Raw genomic sequence first — 23,952 nt, forward strand, 5'->3', positions numbered from 1 at the left:
GCAAGGACAAGTGGACCGAAAAATGCTCCACTACAGACTTCGGACCAACTAGCTAAGCAGCAGCTCTGCAGAAAAGGACCTGGGGGTTACACTGGACGATAAGCTGGATATGAGTCAGCAGCGTGCCCTTGTTGCCAAGAAGGCTAACAGCATACTGGGCTGGATTAGTAGAAGCAATGCCAGCAGATTGAGGGAAGTAAGTATTTCCCTTTATTCTGCACTGGTGAGGCCACATCTGGCATACTGTGTTCAGTTTTGGGCTCCCCACTATAGAAAGGATGTGGACAAATCGGAGACAGTCCAATGGAAGGCAATTAAAATTATTAGGGGGTGGAGCACATGACTTCTGAGGAGAAGCTGAGGGAACTGGGCTGATTTAGTCTGTGGAAGAGAGAATTTAGGGGGTATTTGATAGCGGCCTGTGACAGGGGGCCTTCCCAGGGCTAAATCACGAGTTACCCCGCCCACCTGCCTAGGGCAGTCTGCCCTGACTCTCCTGCCATGACTTGAATGTTATTCTGATATATTAAGTGGGAGGCTGCCCATTCACTATCCTGATGCCAGGGGGTGCTATCCACGGCTCCGAACCTTCCCTACACCATGGCCTATGCCTTGCAGATGGCATCCACATTATTACTGTTGCTCCCTGGTCTAAGGCCGGAGCAAACTCAGTCCTTTGTTGGTCTCATTCACCCACACTCACTCATGCTGCCCCCTCTCACAAGGGCCTCTAACAGACCAACCATTACTGGGCCACTCTCTACTGCCTTTGCTCCCCCTGAGCAACCCCTTTGGGCCTTTGGCCTTGACTACTCTCTCTCTGGCACTACCACACAGCAACTTCGGATCCTGTGAGTTCACCTACTCTGCATGGCGTCGCCTTATGCTGACACTGGACTGCTGTTGCCCCAAGCCCCCCCACTGGGCAACTGGTTTCATGCACACACACTTGGGGTTGACCCATTTACTACCCTTCAGGACACCCACACAGCCCTACTCAGTACACCCCTGATGCAGTCAAGCTGCCCTGTGCGGCCCTACTCTGCACCCAACTAGCACAGTCTTTCAGGTGCCCCAGTTACACCCTACTCTGTGTGGGCCCTCAAACTACACATGACAAGCTACTCCTCTGGGGCCTCTGGGATCTCAGACCCCTGTTGGGCTCAGGTGCCTCATTATTAGCATGCCTGGCCCACACTGCTCCTGCTACTCTCACTACTACCCACCACATGGTGGGGGCCAGGGTTAAGGTGCCCCTACCCACCTTTCCCCAAGGAGGGTACCTGGTTTGGTATTTCTTAGTGGCTGTCCTGCCACCAACAGCCCTGCCAGACCCCCCTTCCCTGGCAGAGTGCAGTTTTAGGTCATGCCCAGGACCAGGAGTCTCCAACCATCCCCATAGCTCCTGCCCCTAACTCAGCTGGCTGATGTTACTGCCTTGGCAGCTGGCAGCAGATTGCTGCCTCTGCCTGGCTTGCCAAAGTTTGAAAATGGGCGCTTCAATCAAGCACCTGCCAGCCACCTGCCTCCAGCCCTTAAAGTGGCAGGCACTCAAAGATGCACTGCCAAACAGCCTTTAACTACCTGAAGCACAGCCTTCAACTACCTAAAGGGAGGTTCCAAAGAGGATGGAGCTAGATTGCTTTCAGCGGCGACAGATAACAGAACAAGGAGCAATGGTCTCATGTTGCAGCAAGGGAGATTTGTGTTGGATATTAGGCAAACCTTCTCATGAGAAGGGTGTTGAAGCACTGGAACAGGTTACGTAGAGAGGTGGTACAATCTCCATCCTTGGAGGTTTTTAAGGTCTGGCTCAACAAAGCCCTGGCTGGAATGATCTAGTTGGGGATGGTCCTGCTTTGGACTAGATGACCTCCTGAGGTCCCTTCCAGCCCTAATTTTCTATGATTCTAATCCTCCAGCCATGCAGAGTGGGGGTAGAACACGGGTTTGAGAGACGTGTCACTGCCAAGAGCCAGGTGAATAGAATCAAAGTAGTAGAGCTGGAAGGGACTTCTGAAGGTCTAGTCAACCCTCCTGCCCGAGGCAGGATCATCCCTATCCAAGCCATACCATACAAATATTGTCTAACACATTTCTAAAACTATACAATCAACCCTGTCATAAAACCACAAGGCACAGCACCCTAACCTGGCACAGGTAATGCAGGGGGGGCAATGGCAGCCAGTATCTTGCAGCTGCAAGGATTGCACAAATATGCAGCAGGAGTACTAGCACACCCCAGTCATAAGCCCAAGCTTTGGCTGCAGCCAACAACCAATGCATCTGAGGAAGGTGAACCCCTTCCTTCCCCCTCTACCCCAGATGTATATAGCAACAGGAAGGGGAAAATAATTCCTTCCTAGTCCCATGTAGTAACCAGCAAAGCTTAAAAGTATGCGCGCCGGGTCTGACCCCGGGTCGCTTTCGTCGCTCTGAACGCGGGCTGTGGCCAGCAGCCTGGGCAGGCCGGGTCGGAGAGGGCAGGCGCTGAGCTAGAATTAGGCACAGACACGTAACGGTTGATTTTAAGATTATTTTACTTACACCGAGATGGTCGTGGTGTAGGCTGAGAACTTGCTTGAGTTGCGGTTACAACAAAAAACACGAACACACGTGGAGGTTGCAAGGCTCCACGCAGACAGAACACGAACAATCACGTGGAGGTTGCTAGGCTCCACGCAGACAAACTCCGGATGTCCAGGACAAGCGCGCATTAAACTCGTCGTTACGTCTTATAGTAGGCTCCGTTCGAAGACGGGAAGAGGTGGGCGGTGGATCAGGCTGCCAAACCCCTCTGAACGACACACAGGGTTTCTATTACCCTGCCGCGCACACCCAGAGTCCCCACGAGATGGATGTGGAGTCCTCTTCGGCTTGGGCGGAAACTGCTCAAGCCTCTTATATGGCTAGCAGGCCAATCGCCAGCCGCCACGCGTGAATAATTTAGAACTAGCCAACTGCGGGGCACGAATTTGCATACGACGAGCGGGAAACCTTTGCACCGTGCATTTCTGTGCTACAAAGGAAATGCACCCTGCAAAGATCGCTGCAAAGTGGCAGGAACACTTCCCTGCACACGGGTTCTCTGCGCAGCAGAACCCCTCCGTGCAATGAAGTTGCAAACCCACGGGGATAATTCTTAGTGCCGAAGCACACACAAAAAAAATCAGACCTCTGGGTCATGACATCCCCCCTTGCTGAAGGCACAATAGAATTATACTTAAAACCTATCATCCGGGTTATTCATAGCTCTGCCAATGGTTCGCGAAACTAAACGAACATAAACAAAATCAGTCAACAATAAAAGTTCGTCCTCAAGGGATCGAATCAAATAATAGCTGGCATACACACATATACATAAAATCACATTCATAACAAAACACTGAACGATTATGACTTCGGTGGGCGTCATGGTGGAATCGCGCGTCAGGCCTTCATTCCTCTCAGTGATGTTGTCCCTCTCGGGGCCTCTTTCCACCACGCACTCCGAATCCCAGATCTGTAAAAGAACTCTCTTAAAATGGTTATTCAATACTATCTATAAAATCACACAGGACCGCACGATAATGCAGTCAATTAAACTTATCAGTACTATTAAATAAAAATACATAAACACGATTTTATACTGGACAGCTCTCTTTCTTTTCCGACTCAGCAACTCGACGAAATCGTCGATGAGCCATCGTTGCCTTCTTCTAGATAATGAAAACCTAACTCGTAGGCTAGCTGCCATTGTCCCGCGTCTCCTAAAATCCGAAGCTGTCTCTTATTAAGTCCAGAACGCTGCAGGAGGTATCCAAACATATATCTCTCCTCTTGCGTTCTCTGGCGTAATACTGGACGCTCAGATTCGCAGCGTTTCATGTTCTGAGCCTCAGTCGGGCGTTGACACTCCCGATCACTGGATAGTCTTGGCTCCATTAGGACGCGCAATCTTGACAACTGATGAAGGAGACTACTCACAGGATGATCAACCAGTGGGTTCAGCACAATTCGCAGAACCACGATGTTTCTTTGCCCGTAAACCTTAAGACAACTATCTATGCTGTCGAGGGTCACTGGAACGGTTCCAGGGTCTCGCAGGTGACGATAAGGCCACGGTCGCATTCGTTGGAGCGGTGTTAGTCCCAATGTGCATTCCCTTGGGTTCCAGGCGCAGTATGAAACTCCGATAATAGCCAGTACAAGCTGTTCTGCACCGGTGTGCTCTGGTCGGCCATCGTGCCATGCGTGGGCCTTCTGTTCAATCACTCCTGCCACAAGTGCTGGAATCGGAATAGGCCAATGGACGCTAAACGCCACCATGTTGATGTCAGTGACATGTCCCCTACTCCACGAGGCTTGTCTCACCAAGAAGCTTGCTTCTTCCTGGTCCAGGAGGTCGGACCCAAGTTCCACGACCAGACGTCCTAACCATACAGCCAGAGTTTCTTCGAGTCGGATCCTGGATTCTCTACACAAATTCTGCAGTTCGGCTCTGGAACGAGCGTAATAGGTGGTAGCTTGAACTGCACTCTGCGGACCGATGACTGGGCTGCTTGATGCTGCAGGCTGATCAATTTCCTCGTGAGTTGTCGTTGCTGTTGCTGTTTCTGCCGGAGCTGCAGTCATTGTTACAGTGGGAGTCGTTGCTGTCTCAGGCGGGACGGGCGGATGCACTCCTCCGCTTGACTCCCCCTCCCTTCGGCAAAGGGGCGTGGTCGGTGGAACTGATGCTGCGTCGCTGGGCGGAGTTACCGGCCAAACCCTCGCGGGCTCTCCCGAAGCTCCATCCCTCACTTCTGGCTTCTCCACGCGGTCTTCCCTCTGCTCGGCGCCATCTTGTTGGGGCTTTTCAAGATCCCCTTTCTCAGCCGCTTCTCCGACTGCTCGAACGGCCATATGCAGCTGGGTCTTTAAACTTAAAGTTTCACTCATTAAATCAGCCATAGTTTGAAAGGTTGCATTTAGTTTTCCCCCCTTGTTGCACCGTAGGACCATTCTCTCATTTACAGCGCGGTCCTCCGTCTCCGGGTCTTCGCGGAGCTCGGACGGACGCTCGCGACCCCTCAGTCTAGGCACCACCATACACGGGGAAAACCAGCCGATTGGCATCGTCTCTCCCATCTCTCGGGCACACCGTGAGCAACAGACACACTCCCGGGTGGGGGTCGGGCTTACTGCGCTTGCCGGGTCGACTTCGGCAAGGGTCACAGCTTCGAGGGGCCTATACAGGACCCGCTCATCGCCCATGATACACCCGAACGCTGCGGGGTGAAGATATACTTCTTTCCCTTCCAGGGCTCCGACTTCTGGAGTTCCCTCTTCTCCCCTTAACGAAAGGTGTCCACGGACACATCTCCGGCCCGTTCTGCCCGCCTGGTGGTACGCAAGGTGCGCCTCCAGTTCTCCGACGCTTGCTACACTGCGTCTCCCACTTCTCCAAGGGCAGTTCTCAACTAATTCTAACTCTAGCGAGCCCTCTCCCGATCCCATCGGCATGTGCCACGGTGATCCCGATCCCATCATGGGTCGCAGTGATCCCGATCCCATCATGGGTTGCGGTGATCCCGATCCCATCCTCGTCGCCATGTGCGCGCCGGGTCTGACCCTGGGTCGCTTTCGTCGCTCTGAACGCGGGCTGTGGCCAGCAGCCTGGGCAGGCCGGGTCGGAGAGGGCGGGCGCCGAGCTAGAATTAGGCACAGACACGTAACGGTTGATTTTAAGATTATTTTACTTACACCGAGATGGTCGTGGTGTAGGCTGAGAACTTGCTTGAGTTGCGGTTACAACAAAAAACACGAACACACGTGGAGGTTGCAAGGCTCCACGCAGACAGAACATGAACAATCATGTGGAGGTTGCTAGGCTCCACGCAGACAAACTCCGGATGTCCAGGACAAGCGCGCATTAAACTCGTCGTTACGTCTTATAGTAGGCTCTGTTCTAAGACGGGAAGAGGTGGGCGGTGGATCAGGCCGCCAAACCCCTCTGAGCGACACACAGGGTTTCTATTACCCTGCCGCGCACACCCAGAGTCCCCATGAGATGGATGCAGAGTCCTCTTCGGCTTGGGCGGAAACTGCTCAAGCCTCTTATACGGCTAGCAGGCCAATCGCCAGCCGCCACGCGTGAATAATTTAGAACTAGCCAATTGCAGGGCACAAATTTGCATACGACGAGTGGGAAACCTTTGCACCGTGCATTTCTGTGCTGCAAAGGAAATGCACCCTGCAAAGATCGCTGCAAAGTGGCAGGAACACTTCCCTGCACACGGGTTCTCTGCGCAGCAGAACTCCTCCGTGCAATGAAGTTGCAAACCCACGGGGATAATTCTTAGTGCCGAAGCACACACAAAAAAAATCAGACCTCTGGGTCATGACAAAAAGCATGGGAAACATTCATAGTAGATAATAAGCATAGCTGTTTCTATATCCTCCCTGACCAATGCTTATCCATCCTCTTCTTAAACACCTCCAAAGATGGAGATTCCACAGCTTCCCTAGGTAGTCTATCATCTACCTCATGGTTCTAACAGTGAAGACATTTTTCCTGTTATCTATTCTAAACCTACATTGCTGCAACTTCAAGCAATTGGTCTGTGTCCAGCTTTCTGAAGCAATGGAAAAAAAAGGTGTTCTCTCTTTTTATGGCAGCCCTTTGGATATTTTCAGACTATTATCATGTCCCCACTTAAGCATCTTTTCCACAAGTTAAAACATGCCTATTTCCTTAAACCTCTTCTTGTATGGCTTGTATTTCAAGTCCTTTATTATTTTTGTCGCTTAACTCTGGACCCTCTTTACCTTCTCCATGTCCTTTTTTAAATGTGGAGCCCAAAACTGAACACACTAATCCAGATGGGGCCTAAGCAGTGCTGACTAAACAGGGACTATCACCTTCCATGTCTTGCTCCTAATCTTCCTCTTGATGCACTCCCAAACCGCATTTGTCTGTTGTGCAGCTAAATCACACTGCAGTCTCATGCTGGATCTGGGATCCACCAGGACTCTTAGATCCCTCTCCATAGTGCTGCCATCCAGCCAGGTGTCACTCATTTTGTCTGTGTAATTTTTTATTCTTCTTCTTGAGGTGCAGCATTTTGTATTTGTCATCACTAAACTTATTCCTGATAACACCAGCCCAAGCTTCCAATCTGTCAAGATCCTTGTGAATTGAGCTCCCATCCTCCAAGGCTCTCACAATCCTTCCCAAGTTAACTCTATTATGGTGCTGTGTAACAGGATCCTGCTCCAGGGGTGGCTGTGATGCCCCTGGAGTCTCCTCAGCCCTCATCAACTTTGCTATCTTCTGGACAATCTCTACTTCTACCCACCTGCTGTGCCTTGATGTATTTGTCTTTTAGAAAAAGGGAGGCTGACCCAGGGTTTCCCAAGTCAGATCTCACACTCTTGAACTTGGGTGTCTCTACTCTGCACCTTAAGGGCTAATCACATGGCTCCAACTGTCCTTCACACCATGTCTCGTAGCTTTTCTCATTTGCTATCAAGCTGTTTCTCTCTCCCTGTACCCAGGCACTTTGCTCATCTTGGCTACTCCTGGGTGAGGCCCTGGATCCCTGACCCTAATCTCACTTATCATGAGGCACTGGGCCCCTGGGCCTGAATCTGCCCTTCTCTGAGCTACAGGTCCATGACCCTGTTGGTTTCCTGCAGTGGCCTCTCTTGGACCTTTGACCTCTCCAGGGCCCTGGCCCTGCTCCTAGGCCAGTTGAGATCTCCAGGCTCCCTGGCCCCAGCAGTCTGTGGCTGTGGTCCCTCCTTGACCTTTGGCTCCTCCTGGGCTCTGACCCTGCTCCTAGGCCAGTTGAGACCTCTGGGCTCCCTGGCCCTACTCACCCTGCCTCGGCTATGAGTCGCTGACTCTGCCTCTCACCCCTTGCAGGCTACGGGTTCCTGACCCTCCTTGCTCTCACAACTATCTGCCTGCTTACCCCACCTTAGGTATTTGCAAGAAGCCTGGCTGCAGCCCTGTTGTTCAGGAGTTCTTTAAGTCTTAGCTACTAGGATCAGACTATTGTATCAGCTCAGGCTCTGGGCTTATATCCTGTAAGCCCAGCCCTTTTGGGGTCAGATGATTCCCAATTGCCTCCTGCAGCACCTGCAGATGGCTCTATCTGCAGTCTGTCTTCTGTTAAAGTAGCAGGAGCACTAAGCCTCCTGCTATACCCTGCAACCACCAATTTTATATGGCGAATGAGTATTCAAAGCCCCTGAATGCAGGGCATGGGAAGGGTTAACTTGGCTCTTGATGGTGACACCTGACATCTCCTTTCAGCAGCATCCTTCTCCTGCTCTGCTGAATCTGGAGTCTCCTGCCTCCATTCTTCAACTTCCCATTACTGAGGGCTCATGCATCACAAGCAGCAGTTGCCTGTGCCACTTTTGGCACATGTCATAGGCTGGCCACCACGATTTAGAATAATCTGTGTTTTTAACAAGTTTTTTTAACTATAAAGTTCCAGTAATGACACATATTAAATAGATGTTAATTTAAAAATACTTTGTGTCTATTGGGGATGCCTCTTCAGCTTTCTGTTTTGTTTTCATGAGCAGACTTTTCATCTTCATCTCCATGACAGAAGGAAGCAGAAGTGGCACCACTATGCAGAATAAGGACAGCTTAGGTGGTAATATTGCTCCTGAAGGGGACTTCTTTTTTTGTCCAAAAAGAAACTTAAGTTTGCCTTGAAACTGCATTGTCTGTTATATAAACAAACACAAGAAAATACCCGTCAGTATTCCACATATAAAACATTTTACTTGATACTTTGTTCTACAGACTGCAATGCTCGAATAATAATGAGTGTATTCATGTTATGTCAATTCTCAGACAGAGACCTCAATTTTTCGCTATCTTCACACTGTTTAAAATGTGGTTGGCAGAAAAATCAACCCAAACAAGGTCATTGGACGTAACATTAATGATAGTGTGAGACTTTTAAAGCTGCCTTTTATCCCTCTGTGTGACCAGAGCAGAAGTTCTCCATTGTTAGCCCAGACAAGCAGCTGATGACACCATCTGTAGCTATTTCCTGTATCATTTAGCCTGGAGCTGGAGTTGGAATTATTTTTCCATGCTCTAATCTGTCCAATATGAAGATTCCTGAGTTTTCCTTCTTCTTAATGCTCTATGCTTGTTTTCTTTTCCTATTAATAATTACTGTGTTAAAACATGTCTTTCCTCTGCAAAAAACACCAATAGGATAAAGTCTAGGCACTGGAAAGAATGGTATATAAGCTAATGTGTCAAGATAGTGTGTATGACTCAGAGGGGTCTTCAGACCATGTATGAAGCCCTCAAGCCCTACACACAGTCTGACTGCAGGGATTTAGACAAGTTGGGAGCTTCCTTCTGGGTTTGCCTTCTTCCATACTGTTTCATCCTAGAGTGGGGCACTAAGCAGAGAACAACGCTGTTCCTAAGGTTTGAGAAGAAACCCAGGAGACCTGAATGTAGACCATAGATATTTACTGTCTTTTAGGAGAACTCCAAAAGATTTTTCCATTTGACAAATCTGTGAGAGATGATCATGTTGATTTTACTTAATATTTATATTACAGTAGTAGCTAAAAGCTAAAACCAGACAGTATACAAACACATAGTAGATGAAAGGTCCTTCGCCAAAAGCAATCTAAAAGTGAGCCGAGCATTTGAATTTAATTTTTTTATTTATGTTTTATATGAATTGAATATGTTAATGCTTTTTAAAAAAAAATAAATATTTTTAAAAAGTTTTTTGTCTGATGTAGAACAAATGGAACCAAGTCATTGATGACAAAACTAGAACCTAATTCTGTTAATGTAATGGCAGCGAAGAACTAACAAATAAAAAACTAAAAGATGACTCATTCTAAAAAATCTACCATTCCTCACAAACACATTCCATATCACATGTATTCATTGAGGCTGTCAAGTGTAGAGGGGAGAAGGTTATATGCAAGTCTGCTTACTGCTTACTTCAGCTACCTAGATAGTCAACAGAGAGAATTCTTCTTCCCGTCCTATATCAACACATAAACTTTATTCATGTCAGTCTCCCTAGATCAGAGGCCACTTTTGTGATGCCTTTCCTGGGAAAGATTTTGTTCTTAATCCTCAGAGCAAGGGGACTTGTAAAGAAGTGCTAACAAATAGGATTATGCTTTCCATTTTGAGACTGTGAGCTCTGAGACTTCAGAAGTCTCAAACCACACTTTCTCCACAGCTCTTATCACATGAACATATTTTTTCTTTTTTTTCATCTTATCTGTCCCTCCATGTGAAAGATGAAATGGTATAGCACAGAACTAGTCCATGGACTCATTTGGTTCCAGGTTGAGGTGCCAAAAAGACTGAGCAAGACAATCATTTTTCTTCTCTACTTTCTATTTGAAAGAGTCATCATCATGCTATCCTTGATAATGATATTTCTTTTTTTGGGATGGGGAAAGAAAGGACTTTTAAACTGACTATAAATTAAAATAGTAACTTCAGAGTAACAGTATATATTCGTATGCAAATACCCTATGGATTTATTTATGTCTTACAATCACATAACTTTCCAGTATGTTCTTGTATTTTAAGTATTTTATATGTTTTTACTGAGCATTTACAATGCCCTAAAATAGAAGATGCAACGTTAGTAATATGGGTCTTTAACTTTAGGAATGCTACTTCTGTCACAGTAACAGGACTGTCATTCAGGACAGTTCCAGTGTTCCATTTAGTAATGGCATTACTACTGCTGGGCATGTCTACATGCTCATTAATGCACTTTAGGTAATGTGCACTAAATCTAGTACCTCCATTGTGAGGCGGTAGAAAAATGCGCATTAGCCTATTTTAATGTGCATTCGTGAAAAAGCAGTTTTTTGTGACAATTTAATGTGGGTTAAAATAGGCTAGTGTACATTAAAGCACGTGTAGATGTGCCCACTACTACTACTACTATTATAATAAATAATAATGTCGTCATCATAATCTGTTAACTATTACTTTTACGGTTACTAATACTACTACTAATAAAACCAATGGTGTCACTCAGAGATCCTCCTAAAATTGTCTCTCACCCTAATGCTTAAAACATGCGCTTGGGTTCATTTTAGTCATTTCAATCAGTATTACTCAATCATAGTTCGTCACAAAATTATACTTACAAGAAAGCCAGAAGTACTGTCCAACAGGCAGCGAACTCGACAGATGAAACAGCGAGTTAAAAAAGAAGAATAGTCTGTTGTCACACCATCAGATTCTTGTGCTTTAAACAATTTCCTGAGCATATGATCTTCTCCTACAAACAACAATGTGCCAATATATGTCAGGGCATATTCTTAACTGAGAATGAAAATGTTATATACTGATTTGACCACACAGTAAGTGAAATTACTAAAAAAATGTATTGTATAGAATATTAAATGTAAATATTCAAAGCTATTTATAGTAATTGCCTAATATAGCTTGTTCAATTAAATTAACTTTCCTGGGTGAACTTTAACTTTCTTAACTTCTAGTGATTTTTAGCCATAAAAAAATCAATCTTGAATAACAAAGCTTTTTGCCTTTGAAAAATGACAAAAAAGGAAGAAAATGAGGAGGAAATGCAAATGAAAGACTAATAGGTGCCAGTCAGTCAAATTTCAGTCAGTGTCTCCTCAGTTCTTTAATAAACCATATAGCAGTTATGAAGCAAAAGTGCTCCATTTTTGCTGTATGCATTTTTCGAGAGCAACTATTTCTCCAGAGTGCTGAACTCTGAGATTTAATTAAATTCTCTCTCGTACAAACCAAAAACAAAATTTCAAAATGTTCATACCTTTGCAAATATCCAAACAACATATAGTCTTCAGATTTCAGGAAATATTCACTTCATTGGGTTTCATTAAAAAAAAATATTTATTTCTTCCCTGCTTCCTAAAAGACCAACTGAATTCACATTTTTTAAATTTCTGGGGAATTTGAAAGGGCATGCAAGACCTCCCACTTGACTAGTGTTACTGGCCAGATTCTTTCTACCTACCTATGTATGATTTATCAGATTCCAGTTATTTACAAAGTTAACAAAGGTGTAATGCACCTAATACATTTTATCTGTACTATAGCAGGCTAAAAGAAGCTGACAACATATGTTTCAAACAATGAATAACCCTACAAGACTTATCACTAGGTCACTTTTAGGAAGGACCCACAAGTTAGATTTCCAAATGTCATTCCACCTCATTGTGGGTGCTTCCACTGTGTGTGCTTCCTCATTGTGCATGCTCCCTTAAAAGTACCTAACAGCCAGGACCTTGCAAGAGGCAAGGATTCTGGTGGGGGATATCTACATCACTATTGTATTCTTCTTACAGAATGAATCAGGGAACTTTAATGTCCCAAAGCAGTCATGATTTCTGTTTTATCCCTCATCTGACAAAAAGGACAAGGTGCCTTCACATCATGCTGGGGTAGTCATGTCTCTGAGAATGAATGGGCTACTGTGCCTGCATAGAATACATCTACGCCACATCCCTGGCAAAGGATGGACTTAGGAAGGACTGGCTTCAGCACACCCTGCTCACCTGTTTGTGTTCACAGGTGCCAAACATGGGAGTCCAGCAGTGAAGCCACTTCAGTGGCAATCCCTGCAGCTGCTCTCAAGTGCATTGAAGACAGAGACCTCCAGAGGGCTCCCTTGGAGCAGCTTTGCCACTACATTTCTGGGTTTGGCAGGTGGGAGTGGGTAGGTGGAGCATGCTCACAAGCATCAATCCCCCAAAACTATCAACTACGTGATGTAGAAAAACCCTTACCCTCCAAAAGTGTCCTGTCCTAACTTCTCATGGGAAAGCAAACTGGATGACAGCAACAGAGATACTGCTGGGGTGGTACTGTTCTGAACATTTTACACAAGAGATTTTTTGAATGGATTGAGATAAATACTGATATCTTGCTTAATGAAAACAAGAGCTAAGCATAGGTAACTATTTATATGGATGCTAAGAACATCCCTAGCTACATTAGATAGGAAAGAAGTAGAAACTCTCATGCTTCAAGCATAAGCCAGATTCTAGTGGTCCAGAGTTAGGAAAACAACTCTCTTATGATCTGAAGAGCTGATTACATTGTACAGGTCCACCACAAGCTTTTCTGCACTTTTCTTTTAAGGATCTGGCTCTAACCAAGGTCCACCAGACTAGGTGGACCACTGTTCTGAAGCAGTAGAACAATTCCTGTATCTCCAGTGAACATTATGTATGCTCACCTGTTTCAGTTGGTAAATGTTGCCCAGACTCCACCTGTGGAGGATTCATGGCCCAATGCAGTTGTCTACAGAAATCTTGGCGATCATCTACGTGGATGTAATCATATATGTTTTGGTGCATTACATCTGTCTGAAATTATTACAATAAGAAATATTTAAATTGTAAGCATACTCAATCAGGGGTTCCCATTATCCCAGAGTCCCTATTAGAAGGCTGGCTGCTGGAGATGTGGAGTCAGAGCTAAGACTGCATGAGGAGTGATACTTCTGGATTTCCTGACTTTCACATATTTACTTTTTTTTGTTTTAAACTACTTTTTAGCATTAATTCTTAATTTCCTGATTTTGTGTATATGTAAAATATCAGCCAAAATGTTTTTCTAGTACAGTTTTTTCTGCATTTAGTACTAATAGCTTCCCAGACTTGAATTGTAGGTTTTGACTATGAAACTGAAGGGATAAACTGCAATAAATTCTACATTAGTAGCAATTCATGTCTTCGTTAACCAAAGCTTCAGGAGGACAGAGTAGCCAAAACTTCTCCTAAAACCAACATGAACAAGAACAAGAACACATGTTCACACGATTTCTCACAAAATAGGAAAACTCCAGTAAAGATCCTAGTCTGAAGTTGCATTGTAAAAAAAAATCCAGTTACAGTTTACGTTTAGTCAACTGTAAAGACACGTGGCAAAACAGTGTATAGTACATGATAGGTTACCCCAAGGAATGAGTGCAAGGAAAACTGTAAGAGAGTATGACTTCTAGCAGTCTAAATATTTGTATATGTTTACCTGATGAAAGCCTAGATAATCCACAATAGTTGATGATGCATAAAATATCATTCCATCTGCACTCACCACCAGTGCAAAACCATTCAGTGACTAGAGAAGGGAGATAAAATAAAGAATTTAAAAAATCAGCAAAAAACTATTTTGCTCCCATATAAGAAGTAAAATTTAGTATCACATTTTCTAATCTGTTCTTTCCTAGCTGTCCTATATGGACTAACTACACAGTAGGAAGATGGAACATAAAGTGCTTTCCTGAACAGATATTTATATTATTTAGATCTTGTAAAATAGAGTGCTATTGCCCTGAAGATATGAGGCAGGATCTACAGCATGTTGATTTAGCTTCTCCTATATATTGGATTAAATTCTATTTCCTTTTTACATACCTAAGTGTCAGGTCTGTAGCTGTGTAACTGGAACTTACACACAATTTCAAAACTTGCCTGACAATCCTATTCCTTCCACGCATCTCCACATGCATATGCCTACTTGACAAGTGAAGGAAAGAAGCATAGTGCAAGTGTAGCTACACTGAATCTCTAAATGTGCACAAGTCCCTGAAATTGTGTTTACAGCTATGAAAGTGCCACTTAGGTGACAATGAAACAAGAGCTGGCAATTTCAGACTGAATTCCTCCTTCCTTATACAAAGAGGTGGTTACCTGTGTTAGTACAAAGTCAGACAGAAGGCAGGAATCTGGCCCTGTTATAGGTACTGAGCACCTTTGAAAGTATGGCTCTGTGTGCTCAGACACCACAGGGTGTGCTATGCCCCATGGAATGTGAAGTAGAAGACCAGAAAGGCCCATGAGAAAGACTTCAAGGACCTGCCAGCATTAGAAATTCTCATTGTTCATGCCAATGAGGGCCAACCTTTTTGGCAGGTGTGCCACAAATTACCCCCATGATCTCCCCAAGTGCCACTCCAATCCCCTTCCCCTGCCTGATCTGTTGCTCTGTTTTCTGCTCCCAGCCCTTTGCCCCTTGCCCAATATGCTGCTCTGCCTTCTGCTTCCCTATTTGCCTTCTGTTCTCCCTTTCCCTTCCTCAATCTGCTGCATACCACACATAGAGGTTGCCAGTGCCACTTGTAGCACCCATGTGGCAGGTGGGCTACCCCTAGTTTATGCAACTGGTTTAGCTGAACTGCTGCTGCTCATGGATTTTCTGCAAGGAAGAGAAGGGCAAACTATGATTGGCACTAGTTTCCCATACTGGCAATGGCTCTGCTAACAAATGTCAACCTTCACTAGATGAAATTGTGCTAATAATTAGTTTCCCCTATTTGCTCTTCCAGCAAAACCAATTGCTGAAATGTGGTTTTTAAGTGGAAACATGGCCATAGATGGTCCTCTACCACTATCACATGAATTAAAAAAAACAGAGTACCAGGAGGTTTACTTCTTCCCATCTATGCCTTTCACCATGCTGAGAGGAATCTCTATGGTTGGTGTCTGTCTTATCCATTAACAATATCAAATAAAATATTTCAACATATGGACAAGAAAGCATTTTTGGCATCTTGTCTTTTTGGACTCTTTTTTGCAGCAATAAAACCAACAATGATATGATGCTAGGAATTTTCTTAAATTTTAAACAGCTGTCAGCCTTTTAATTGGGGTGGACTGGAAATCTCCGCAGAAACTAACTGAGGAGCACGTGACTTCCTTTATGCTCTTCATGTGTGTTCAAGAGAGCCTACAGCTTTCCCCTACACATTAGCTGAGGCAATGAAAAACAGAGAATGTGTCACAAGAAAAACAAATGGATAAACCAACCCACATCTGGGAACACACAGGTGATACCTTAAAAGCACATGAAATCATCATAAGATTGGACACTGCAGGCTGATGACCATCCCTAATATCCAGCGCTCCTTGGCTTCTACAAAGGTGGAAGCTGTTCAGCAATTCTGGGTGGTAGTTAGCTGGCTTTGGTGGGAAATTCTGTTAGGTAAAACAAGCTAGATACAGAGAAGTAGAGCTGGATAGAGAACAAAACCTCAACACTAACATTTCTTGGCCTTGACTTTACGGTTTTCTGTATTTATTAATGTTGTTTCAAAACTTAATGAGAGGCCCGATAATTATCTATTGTAAAGAGTATGCAGGATATTATAGCTAGCCTGATAGATATAGTCTTCCTCTTTTATTTGACACAGCTGGGATAAAGCAGAGAGGGATCTGCCAGATTTAGGGACAAGAAGAAAGCAACAACAATTATGTTAGTAAACTTACTGGGTAAAGGACAACATTTGGTTTCTTAAACCAGTCCAGTTCTCCCTGTTTTTCCTATGGGGTTCTGTATTCACTATTCTCTACAAAATTTTCATTCTAGGCAGAGAGCTTCCATGTTTCTGATCAAGTTCATAAGAGTTTTGTTAGTGGGGGCAGTAAGGTCCTTCCCCTGCATTTCCTTGAACACACAGGTACACTGGCCAGGACAGTTAGTTTTAGAAGTTACTCTATCATGACGAATGTTCACAGGATGAAATGTTAGACAAGTTTCCATGCACATGTGTCTCCTCAGGTCTAGAAATGAAGCAGACACAGCCTAAACTAAATACCAGGTAAAAAAAAATGTTTTTTTTTTAATTTAATTTGGAGGAGAATACCCATAACAGCCATGTCATCAACCTGAAAACATCTTTTACCCAGCAAGGACGCTCCAGCAGAGATTGCATCTTTGAACAATCCACCCAAGTACCCTGCACAAGCCTACTATAATAAAGAAAGCAAGCCCTTTATCGTCACATACCAACTCACACTAAAATCTGCCAGAAAGATCATCAAAGAGTGACAGGCTTTATTAGAAGAAGATATTCCCAACCCTCCTCTACTCCTGCCTTTTGAACAACTTCCCAGCCTCATTCAATTCATCATCAGAAGCAAACTCCCTGCTGATCAACAAACACCAAATGGAATAAAACCCTGCTTAAAGACCAATGCAAAACCTGAATCGACTCTCAGCCACTTGACTCTTCTGCCGCCACTGGCACCCATGCTGCCTGCTCCCTGACACTGCTTGCCTTGCTGCAGTAGTGGGGAGAAATTAAATTAAGAAAACCCTCCAAAATGAGATACTATACATGGAAAATACATTCTCTATTCTTATACTCCTTCCTAGTCATTTGTTCAAGTTTCCACTTCTTGTAAGCTTCCTTTTTGTGTTTTAGCTCATGGAAGAGTTCCCTGCTAAGCCAAGCTGGTATTCTGTGGATAAGGAGAGAGCAGTGAATATGACATACCTTGACTTTAGCAATGCTTTTGATACGCCCCCCCACAACATTCTTGCAAACAAGCTACGGAAGTATGGTTTGAATGAAGGGACTGTAAGGTGGATAGAAAATTGGCTGGATTGTCAGGCTCAGAGGCTAGCAATCACTGGCTCAATGTCTAGTTAGCAGTCAGTATCAAGTGCAGTGCCCCAGGGGTCAGTCCTGGGGCCAGTTTTGTTCAATGTCTTTATCAACAACTTGGAAGATGGGACAGAGTGCATCCTCAGCAAGTCTGAAGATGACACCAAGCCAGGGAGCGTAGTGCATACACTACAGTGTAGGGCTAGGATTCAGAAAGACCTTGACAAATTGAAGGACTGGAGCAAAAGAAATCTCATGAGGTTCAATAAAGACAAGTGCAAAGTCCTACACTTAGGACAGAAGAATCCCATGCACCAGTACAGGTTTCTCTCGCTTTATGCAGGTTCTGTATGTGCAAATTCACTCTTACGCAGTGACCCTTTTTATACCAAAAAATTTGCTATATGAGAGGTAAATTCACTCTTATGCGATGGGTGTGGTGGAAGCCCGCACTCAGCCGCTCTGTGTGGTGCATTGTGGGAGTGACGTGCACCAAAATATAGTCTCCTGTGTGGATCTGTGCTCCTTGCTTGTTGTCTGTAACACGTGTTTGTGTAGTTGCCATCCCCATTATGATCGTGTCTTGTGCTTGTGTGTATTGTCTGCTGTTGGTGAGTACCAAAATTGTCTTATAAAAGTGATAGAAATGGGTCTAGGGCCAATACAGTCGAGGTCTTGGAATGCATCCCTATTTATTACATTGCAAAGTGGACTCCCTTTATGCACATTTGAGTTTTGCACCATTTTTCAGGAACGCATGTGCAGCATAAAGTGAGGGAAACCTGTACAGGCAGGGGAGCGACCGGCTAAAGAGCGGCTCTGCAGAAAAGTATCAGGGGTTATAGTGGAAAATAAGCTGAATGAGCCAACAGTGTGCCCTTGTTGCAAAGAAAGCTAATGGCATACTGGGCTGCATTAGGAGGAGTGTTTCCAGCAGATAGAGGGAACTGATTATTGCTCTCTATTCAGCATTGGTGAGGTCACCTCTGGAGTACTGCATCCAGTTTTGGACTTACCACTACAGAAAGGATGTGGACAAATTGGTGAGAATCCAGTGGAGGGCAGCAAAAATGGTTAGGGGGATAGGGCATCTGAAGTATGAGGAGAGGCTGAGGGAACTGGGTTTATTTAGTATGGAGAAGAGAAAACTGAGAGGGGACTTAATAGCAGCCTTCAACTTTCTGAAGCAGGGTTCGAAAGAGGATGGAGCTAAACTATTCTCAGTGGTGGCAGATCACAGAGCAAGGAGCAACGGTCTCAAGTTGCAGCAAGGGAAGACTGGGTTAGATATTAGGAAAAACTCTCTGACAAGGATGGTAATAAAACACCGGAACAGGTTACCCAAAGAGATGGTGAAATCTCCATCCTTGGAGGTTTTTAAGAACCAGCTAGACAAAGGGTATTACACGTGTTCCAGGATTGGGGAGGAGCATTGCTTTAATTAAGCAGCTCTGAGAGCCACTGGAATTAAAGTGTCTGGTGCATCTCATGCATCAGTGACCCCACAATTCAAAACGGCAGTGGGAGTGCTTTATCTAAATCTTGTTGAACAAGTTTTAGATAAAGTTACCCCGCTATTCTGAAGTGCGGGGACATTGATACATGAGACGCTGGAGGCTGCTGCAGCGCGGTAATTACTATGCTGCAGCAGACTTGATTAATCAAGTCTGCTCCAATGCACTGTAATTACAGGCAGACAAGGTTCCTTGGGTGAATTTGATATCTTTTATTAGACCAACCCAAATGGTTGGAGAATAGTTATTAAGCAAGCTTTCGGGTTCAAAAACCCTTCGTCAGGCTAAGGAAGCTTTAGCAGTTGGTGTGTGCTCTTCCTGGATGGAATGAAAAGTAAAGAAGCCAGGGGCTGGGCTGGGCTGGGGAGTCAGTTGCCAGGCAGATTGTAATGTATCAAAAATCCAGTGTCTATGTTTAGTCCCTGATCTCTAGTATCCAGCAGGTTGATGAAATGGAGCTCATAGGCTCGTCTCTGGGAAGTGTTGTGTAAGTTTCCCTTGAGGATCAGGACTGAGAGATTGGAGAGAGAGTGGCCCTCCTGTGAGAAATGTGCCCCCACCGGTAATTGGGTATTTCTGTCTTTGATGGATTTCCAGTGTGCGTTCATTCTGGTGCGTAGTTGTTGTCTGGTCTCTCCTACATATCTTCCATCAGGGCATTTGGTGAATTGGATGAGGTATACTACATTCCTGGAGGTGCAGCTGTAAGATCCTGGGATGCTGATGGCTCTGTTGTGGGGTGTAGTAATAGTGGGGGTGGTGGAGATGTGGGGGCAGGTTTTGCATTTCTTGTCATGGCACGGTCTGGATCCTTTTGGTGTGTTCTGGGCTTGAGGAAGTTTGCTTCTGGTGATGAGGTTGGCGAGGTTTGGTGCTTATCTGAAGGCTAGGATGGGTGGCTCTGGGAAGATCTTTTTAAAAATAGGGTCTTTTTCTAATATAGGTTGCAATTTTTTGAGGATTTTCCGTACAGGTTCAAGGGAGGGGTGATAGGTCATAACTAGCGGTGTGCGATTTGTGGGTGTTTTTCTTCTGTACTGCAGCAGTTCTTCATGTGGTATCCAGGTGGCTCTTTCAAACGTGCGATCTACCTCTCTGGAGGAGTGTCCTTGCTGGGTGAAAGCCTTTTTAAGATTGGTGAGGTGGCAATCCCGGGTGTTCTCTTCAGTACAGATGCGGTGGTATCTGAGGGCTTGGCTGTATATCACAGCTTTTTTGGTGTGTTTCGGGTGATTGCTGGTTCTGTGCATATATGTATGTTGGTCTGTGGGTTTCTTGTATACTGTGGTCTGTATTTTACCCTTCTGGATACTGATCCTTGTGTCTAAAAAGGGGATGTTGGTGTTGGAGTATTCTAAAGAAAGTCGGATGGAGGGATGGTGACTGTTGAATTTCTGGTGGAACTCAATCAGAGATTGCAGGTTCTCACTCCAAATGATGAAGATGTCATCGATATATCGTAAGTACAGCAAGGGTTTGATGGACGTTACCAGCCTATACACCAACAACCCACACCAGGATGGCATCCATGCCTGCCTTACATATCTACAGGAACAAGATTACAACCCAGAATACAAACCCAAAGATATCACTGAGCTTATACACTTCATCCTCACACACAACAATTTCACTTTTAATAATCAACACTTCCTCCAGATGATGGGAACAGCTATGGGCACTAAAATGGCCCCACAGTATGCCAACCTTTTTATGAGCCACCTGGAAGAAGACTTCCTCAAGAACTGCACCATCAAACCCTTGCTGTACTTACAATATATCGATGACATCTTCATCATTTGGAGTGAGAACCTGGAATCTCTGATTGAGTTCCACCAGAAATTCAAGTCACCATCCGACTTTCTTTAGAATACTCCAACACCAACATCCCCTTTTTAGACACAAGGATCAGTATCCAGAAGGGTAAAATACAGACCACAGTATACAAGAAACCCACAGACCAACATACGTATCTGCACAGAACCAGCAATCACCCGAAACACACCAAAAAAGCTGTGATATACAGCCAAGTCCTCAGGTACTGGATTTTTGATACATTACAATCTGCCTGGCAACTGACTCCCCAGCCCAGCCCCTGGCTTCTTTACTTTTCATTCCATCCAGGAAGAGCACACACCAACTGCTAAAGCTTCCTTAGCCTGATGAAGGGTTTTTGAACCCGAAAGCTTGCTTAATAACTATTCTCTAACCATTTGGGTTGGTCTAATAAAAGATATCAAATTCACCCAAGGAACCTTGTCTGCCTATATCCTTAGACCAACACGGCTACAACCTAAACCCCTGTAATTACAGCACACTGGAGCAGCCTCGCTGATTGTATATAGGCACCCAAAGTCTTAGCTGGGATGATCTAGTTGGGGATGGTCGTGATTTGAGCTGGGGGTTGGACTAGATGACCTCCTGAGGTCCTTTCCAACCCTAACTTTCTATGATTCTCTGTGACCAAAAGTAGCCACTCAGATGACCAGGAAACAATAAACGGTCACCCCAAATGCCCTCGTGGAAATTATATAGGTGAAACTAAACAATCACTGCACTCCAAATGAACTCTCACAGAAGAATGAGAAAAGGACAGAAACATCTAACCACCAGTGGGAGAACATTTTTCAGAGAAAAGTCACTCCATCAATGATCTCAAAGTCCTGACGGGAAATGAAATACCTTCAGAAGACAGGCCTGGGAACAGAAGTTTGTAACTTTATTAGACACTGAAAATCATGGACTAAACACAAACAATGATTTTTCTGGCTTATTACAGTTTACCTGCTCTTTGCTAAACTGTCTGTGCTCCACAGGTAATAGTAACGCTTTTCCCTTTTGAATGGTCTTATGTTTTACATCATTAGGTGTATATATTTCAGCAGCCCTTCACTTGCTTTATAGCTACTTCTGATAAGTCCTCTTTGCTGCCCTCTTGCCCTCTTTTAAGTGACTATTATCATTTACATAATGGAGTTTTACCTCACAGTTAGCTTAGGCCACATCTACTTCTTTTTCAGACCTTTCCCAGAATGGCATTTTATGCCTGAAAGCTTGTCTAACACCTCTCTTAGCTACATAGTACAGTATAGTTGGTTAGATATTACCAAACAAACCTCATTTCTCCCATATTCCCTGAAGCATCACAGCTACAACAAGACTATGTGCCTACCACATCTGTCTTGATATTATCGTTTCAGATTTTCTGGATGCAGAGTTAATAGAACAGTTAGGCACAGGTTTACGTTATCACACCTTTCACCAATGGAACGGTTCTCAACTCCAATTTTTAAATGAAAATTTTAGGCTTTCCTACAGGTTTAGTATACAGTGCAATCAATACATTACTATACTGTTCCTTCCTCCCCCATCCTTGAATGTCAGGAATTTGTCCCTATTAACCCCTTGCTCTAGGGGTGGGAGGTAGAGTGAAATTCTCTGAGCCCTATACTTAATTCAACAGATGAACTGACATCCATTTCCTGCTGTTCTGTACCTGCACCCACCCAAATGTGCAGGGAAGGGAATGTAGTAGCCCTGCAGACACTGTACTGGCCCTCATGCTGTTACTTATGGAATGGGGAGCGTGCATAGGAGAGAAACACAGCATGTTACAACAACCTACTCCCATGCATGGAAGTTCAAAAAGGACTAGCATTTTAAGATTTTAAAAAACAAAGACATGTTTAAACAGTTTAATTCTGCAAGCATGTGTGCAAGTTGTGCTTTCTGTATACTGATAGGGCTAGATCCTATTTCATATATTAGATGTGCAACCAGACTTAGGTATCCAAGTATAATTCTACTGCTCACAGTTTGAGTCCATGAAATACTGTTAATGCAAAAGATGAGTAGGTCTTTCTCCTCCGTGAAGCTTTTTTGTCACTGAAGGATCAGAAGACAGTGTGCGTGACTGCGTGTGTAGATGCATTAATTAATTTTCAGGACTTGAGCTGCATGGAACAGAATTACACATAGGCACCTAATTCTTTTAGATGCTCAATACGTGATACAGAATCTGGCTCCAAGTGACTACCAAAACAATTTTCAAACCTTGAGTATATTATATTTTTAAAGAAGTTATAGCGGCCATTAAAGCAATAACAACTAAGAACAACCTTAGCTCTTAATCTGAAAAACAAATTATTGTAAAATACCATTTGGTTAAACCATATGGATTCAATGACAAATGGAATTTCTAATCCAGGATAAAAGTTGAAACATGTGAGGCAGACTTAAACATGCATTGTGAACATTTGTTTGTTTGTGTTTGGTCTTCTTTAAAAAAAACACTTCCATGAGTTTCTTACATTGTACATGAAAAATGGAATCACTTTTTTTCTAAATGGAAAAAGGCCTTGGCATAAGGTTTTGGGCTCTGGTCTTTTTTCAGAACGTTTATATCCAATTATGTACTCACGAAACACTGCACCTGCTACTCAAATAAAATAAACAATTGAACTGTCAGTTCAAAGCCAATTCACTATTACACTGCCGTCTACAGTAGCTGTGAGATGAAAGTTATCTGTCTTCTCCATTAAGAGGTTTTAGAAATATTTATTAATAAAGAGGTTCTCTCTGGGAATGAAGACAAATATTTTGAGGAAGATAGGACTTCCTTTGGCAACATCCTTTATATATCCTGATATTTTTCTGATCCCACAGCAGAAAATCTGCCAGCAAACACTTCAAAGATATTTTGGTCAAGGTCATGGCATAGTAAAAATAAGAAAAAAAGAACAGTTCCAAGCCACATTTTTTATTACTCTTCCTTGAAATAAAGGAAAATTCACTAGCATTGTGACCTCCAGGGACCACACTGCTATGGTTACTAAAGTACAACACTTAAGGCCTGCAGCCATGTTTGCTTTGACCAGATTTTCAAGTCACGCAATTTGGGTACTAAATTTCCAGGGTCATCTGGCGGTTTTCAGTTTATCCAGAATACTTTTGTTTAACAGCATGATGATGTTTTTTCATCCTGTATCGGGTGGGGTCATACTCTGGTGCTCTGAATAACTAGATATTTAAAGCCCCTCCACATGGTACGCTTACCCCTGACT

General features: G+C 44.2%; 1 protein-coding gene across 2 annotated transcripts in view; it reads right to left on the reverse strand.

The window, feature by feature from the left end:
* Nucleotides 1–23,952, reverse strand: part of AHRR (aryl hydrocarbon receptor repressor) — a 148,865-nt gene that overhangs the window by 22,196 nt on the left and 102,717 nt on the right. For both annotated transcript variants that reach the window (XM_059724479.1, XM_019491139.2), the window contains 4 exons: nt 14,021–14,110; nt 13,227–13,356; nt 11,143–11,276; nt 8,507–8,706 (listed from right to left, as the gene is read on the reverse strand). In XM_059724479.1, coding sequence (XP_059580462.1) covers nt 8,507–8,706; nt 11,143–11,276; nt 13,227–13,356; nt 14,021–14,110 — 554 coding nt within the window. The remainder of the gene's footprint in view (nt 1–8,506; nt 8,707–11,142; nt 11,277–13,226; nt 13,357–14,020; nt 14,111–23,952) is intronic.

This window comes from Alligator mississippiensis, chromosome 3 (genome assembly GCF_030867095.1).
Source record: "Alligator mississippiensis isolate rAllMis1 chromosome 3, rAllMis1, whole genome shotgun sequence".
NCBI lineage: Eukaryota > Metazoa > Chordata > Crocodylia > Alligatoridae > Alligator > Alligator mississippiensis.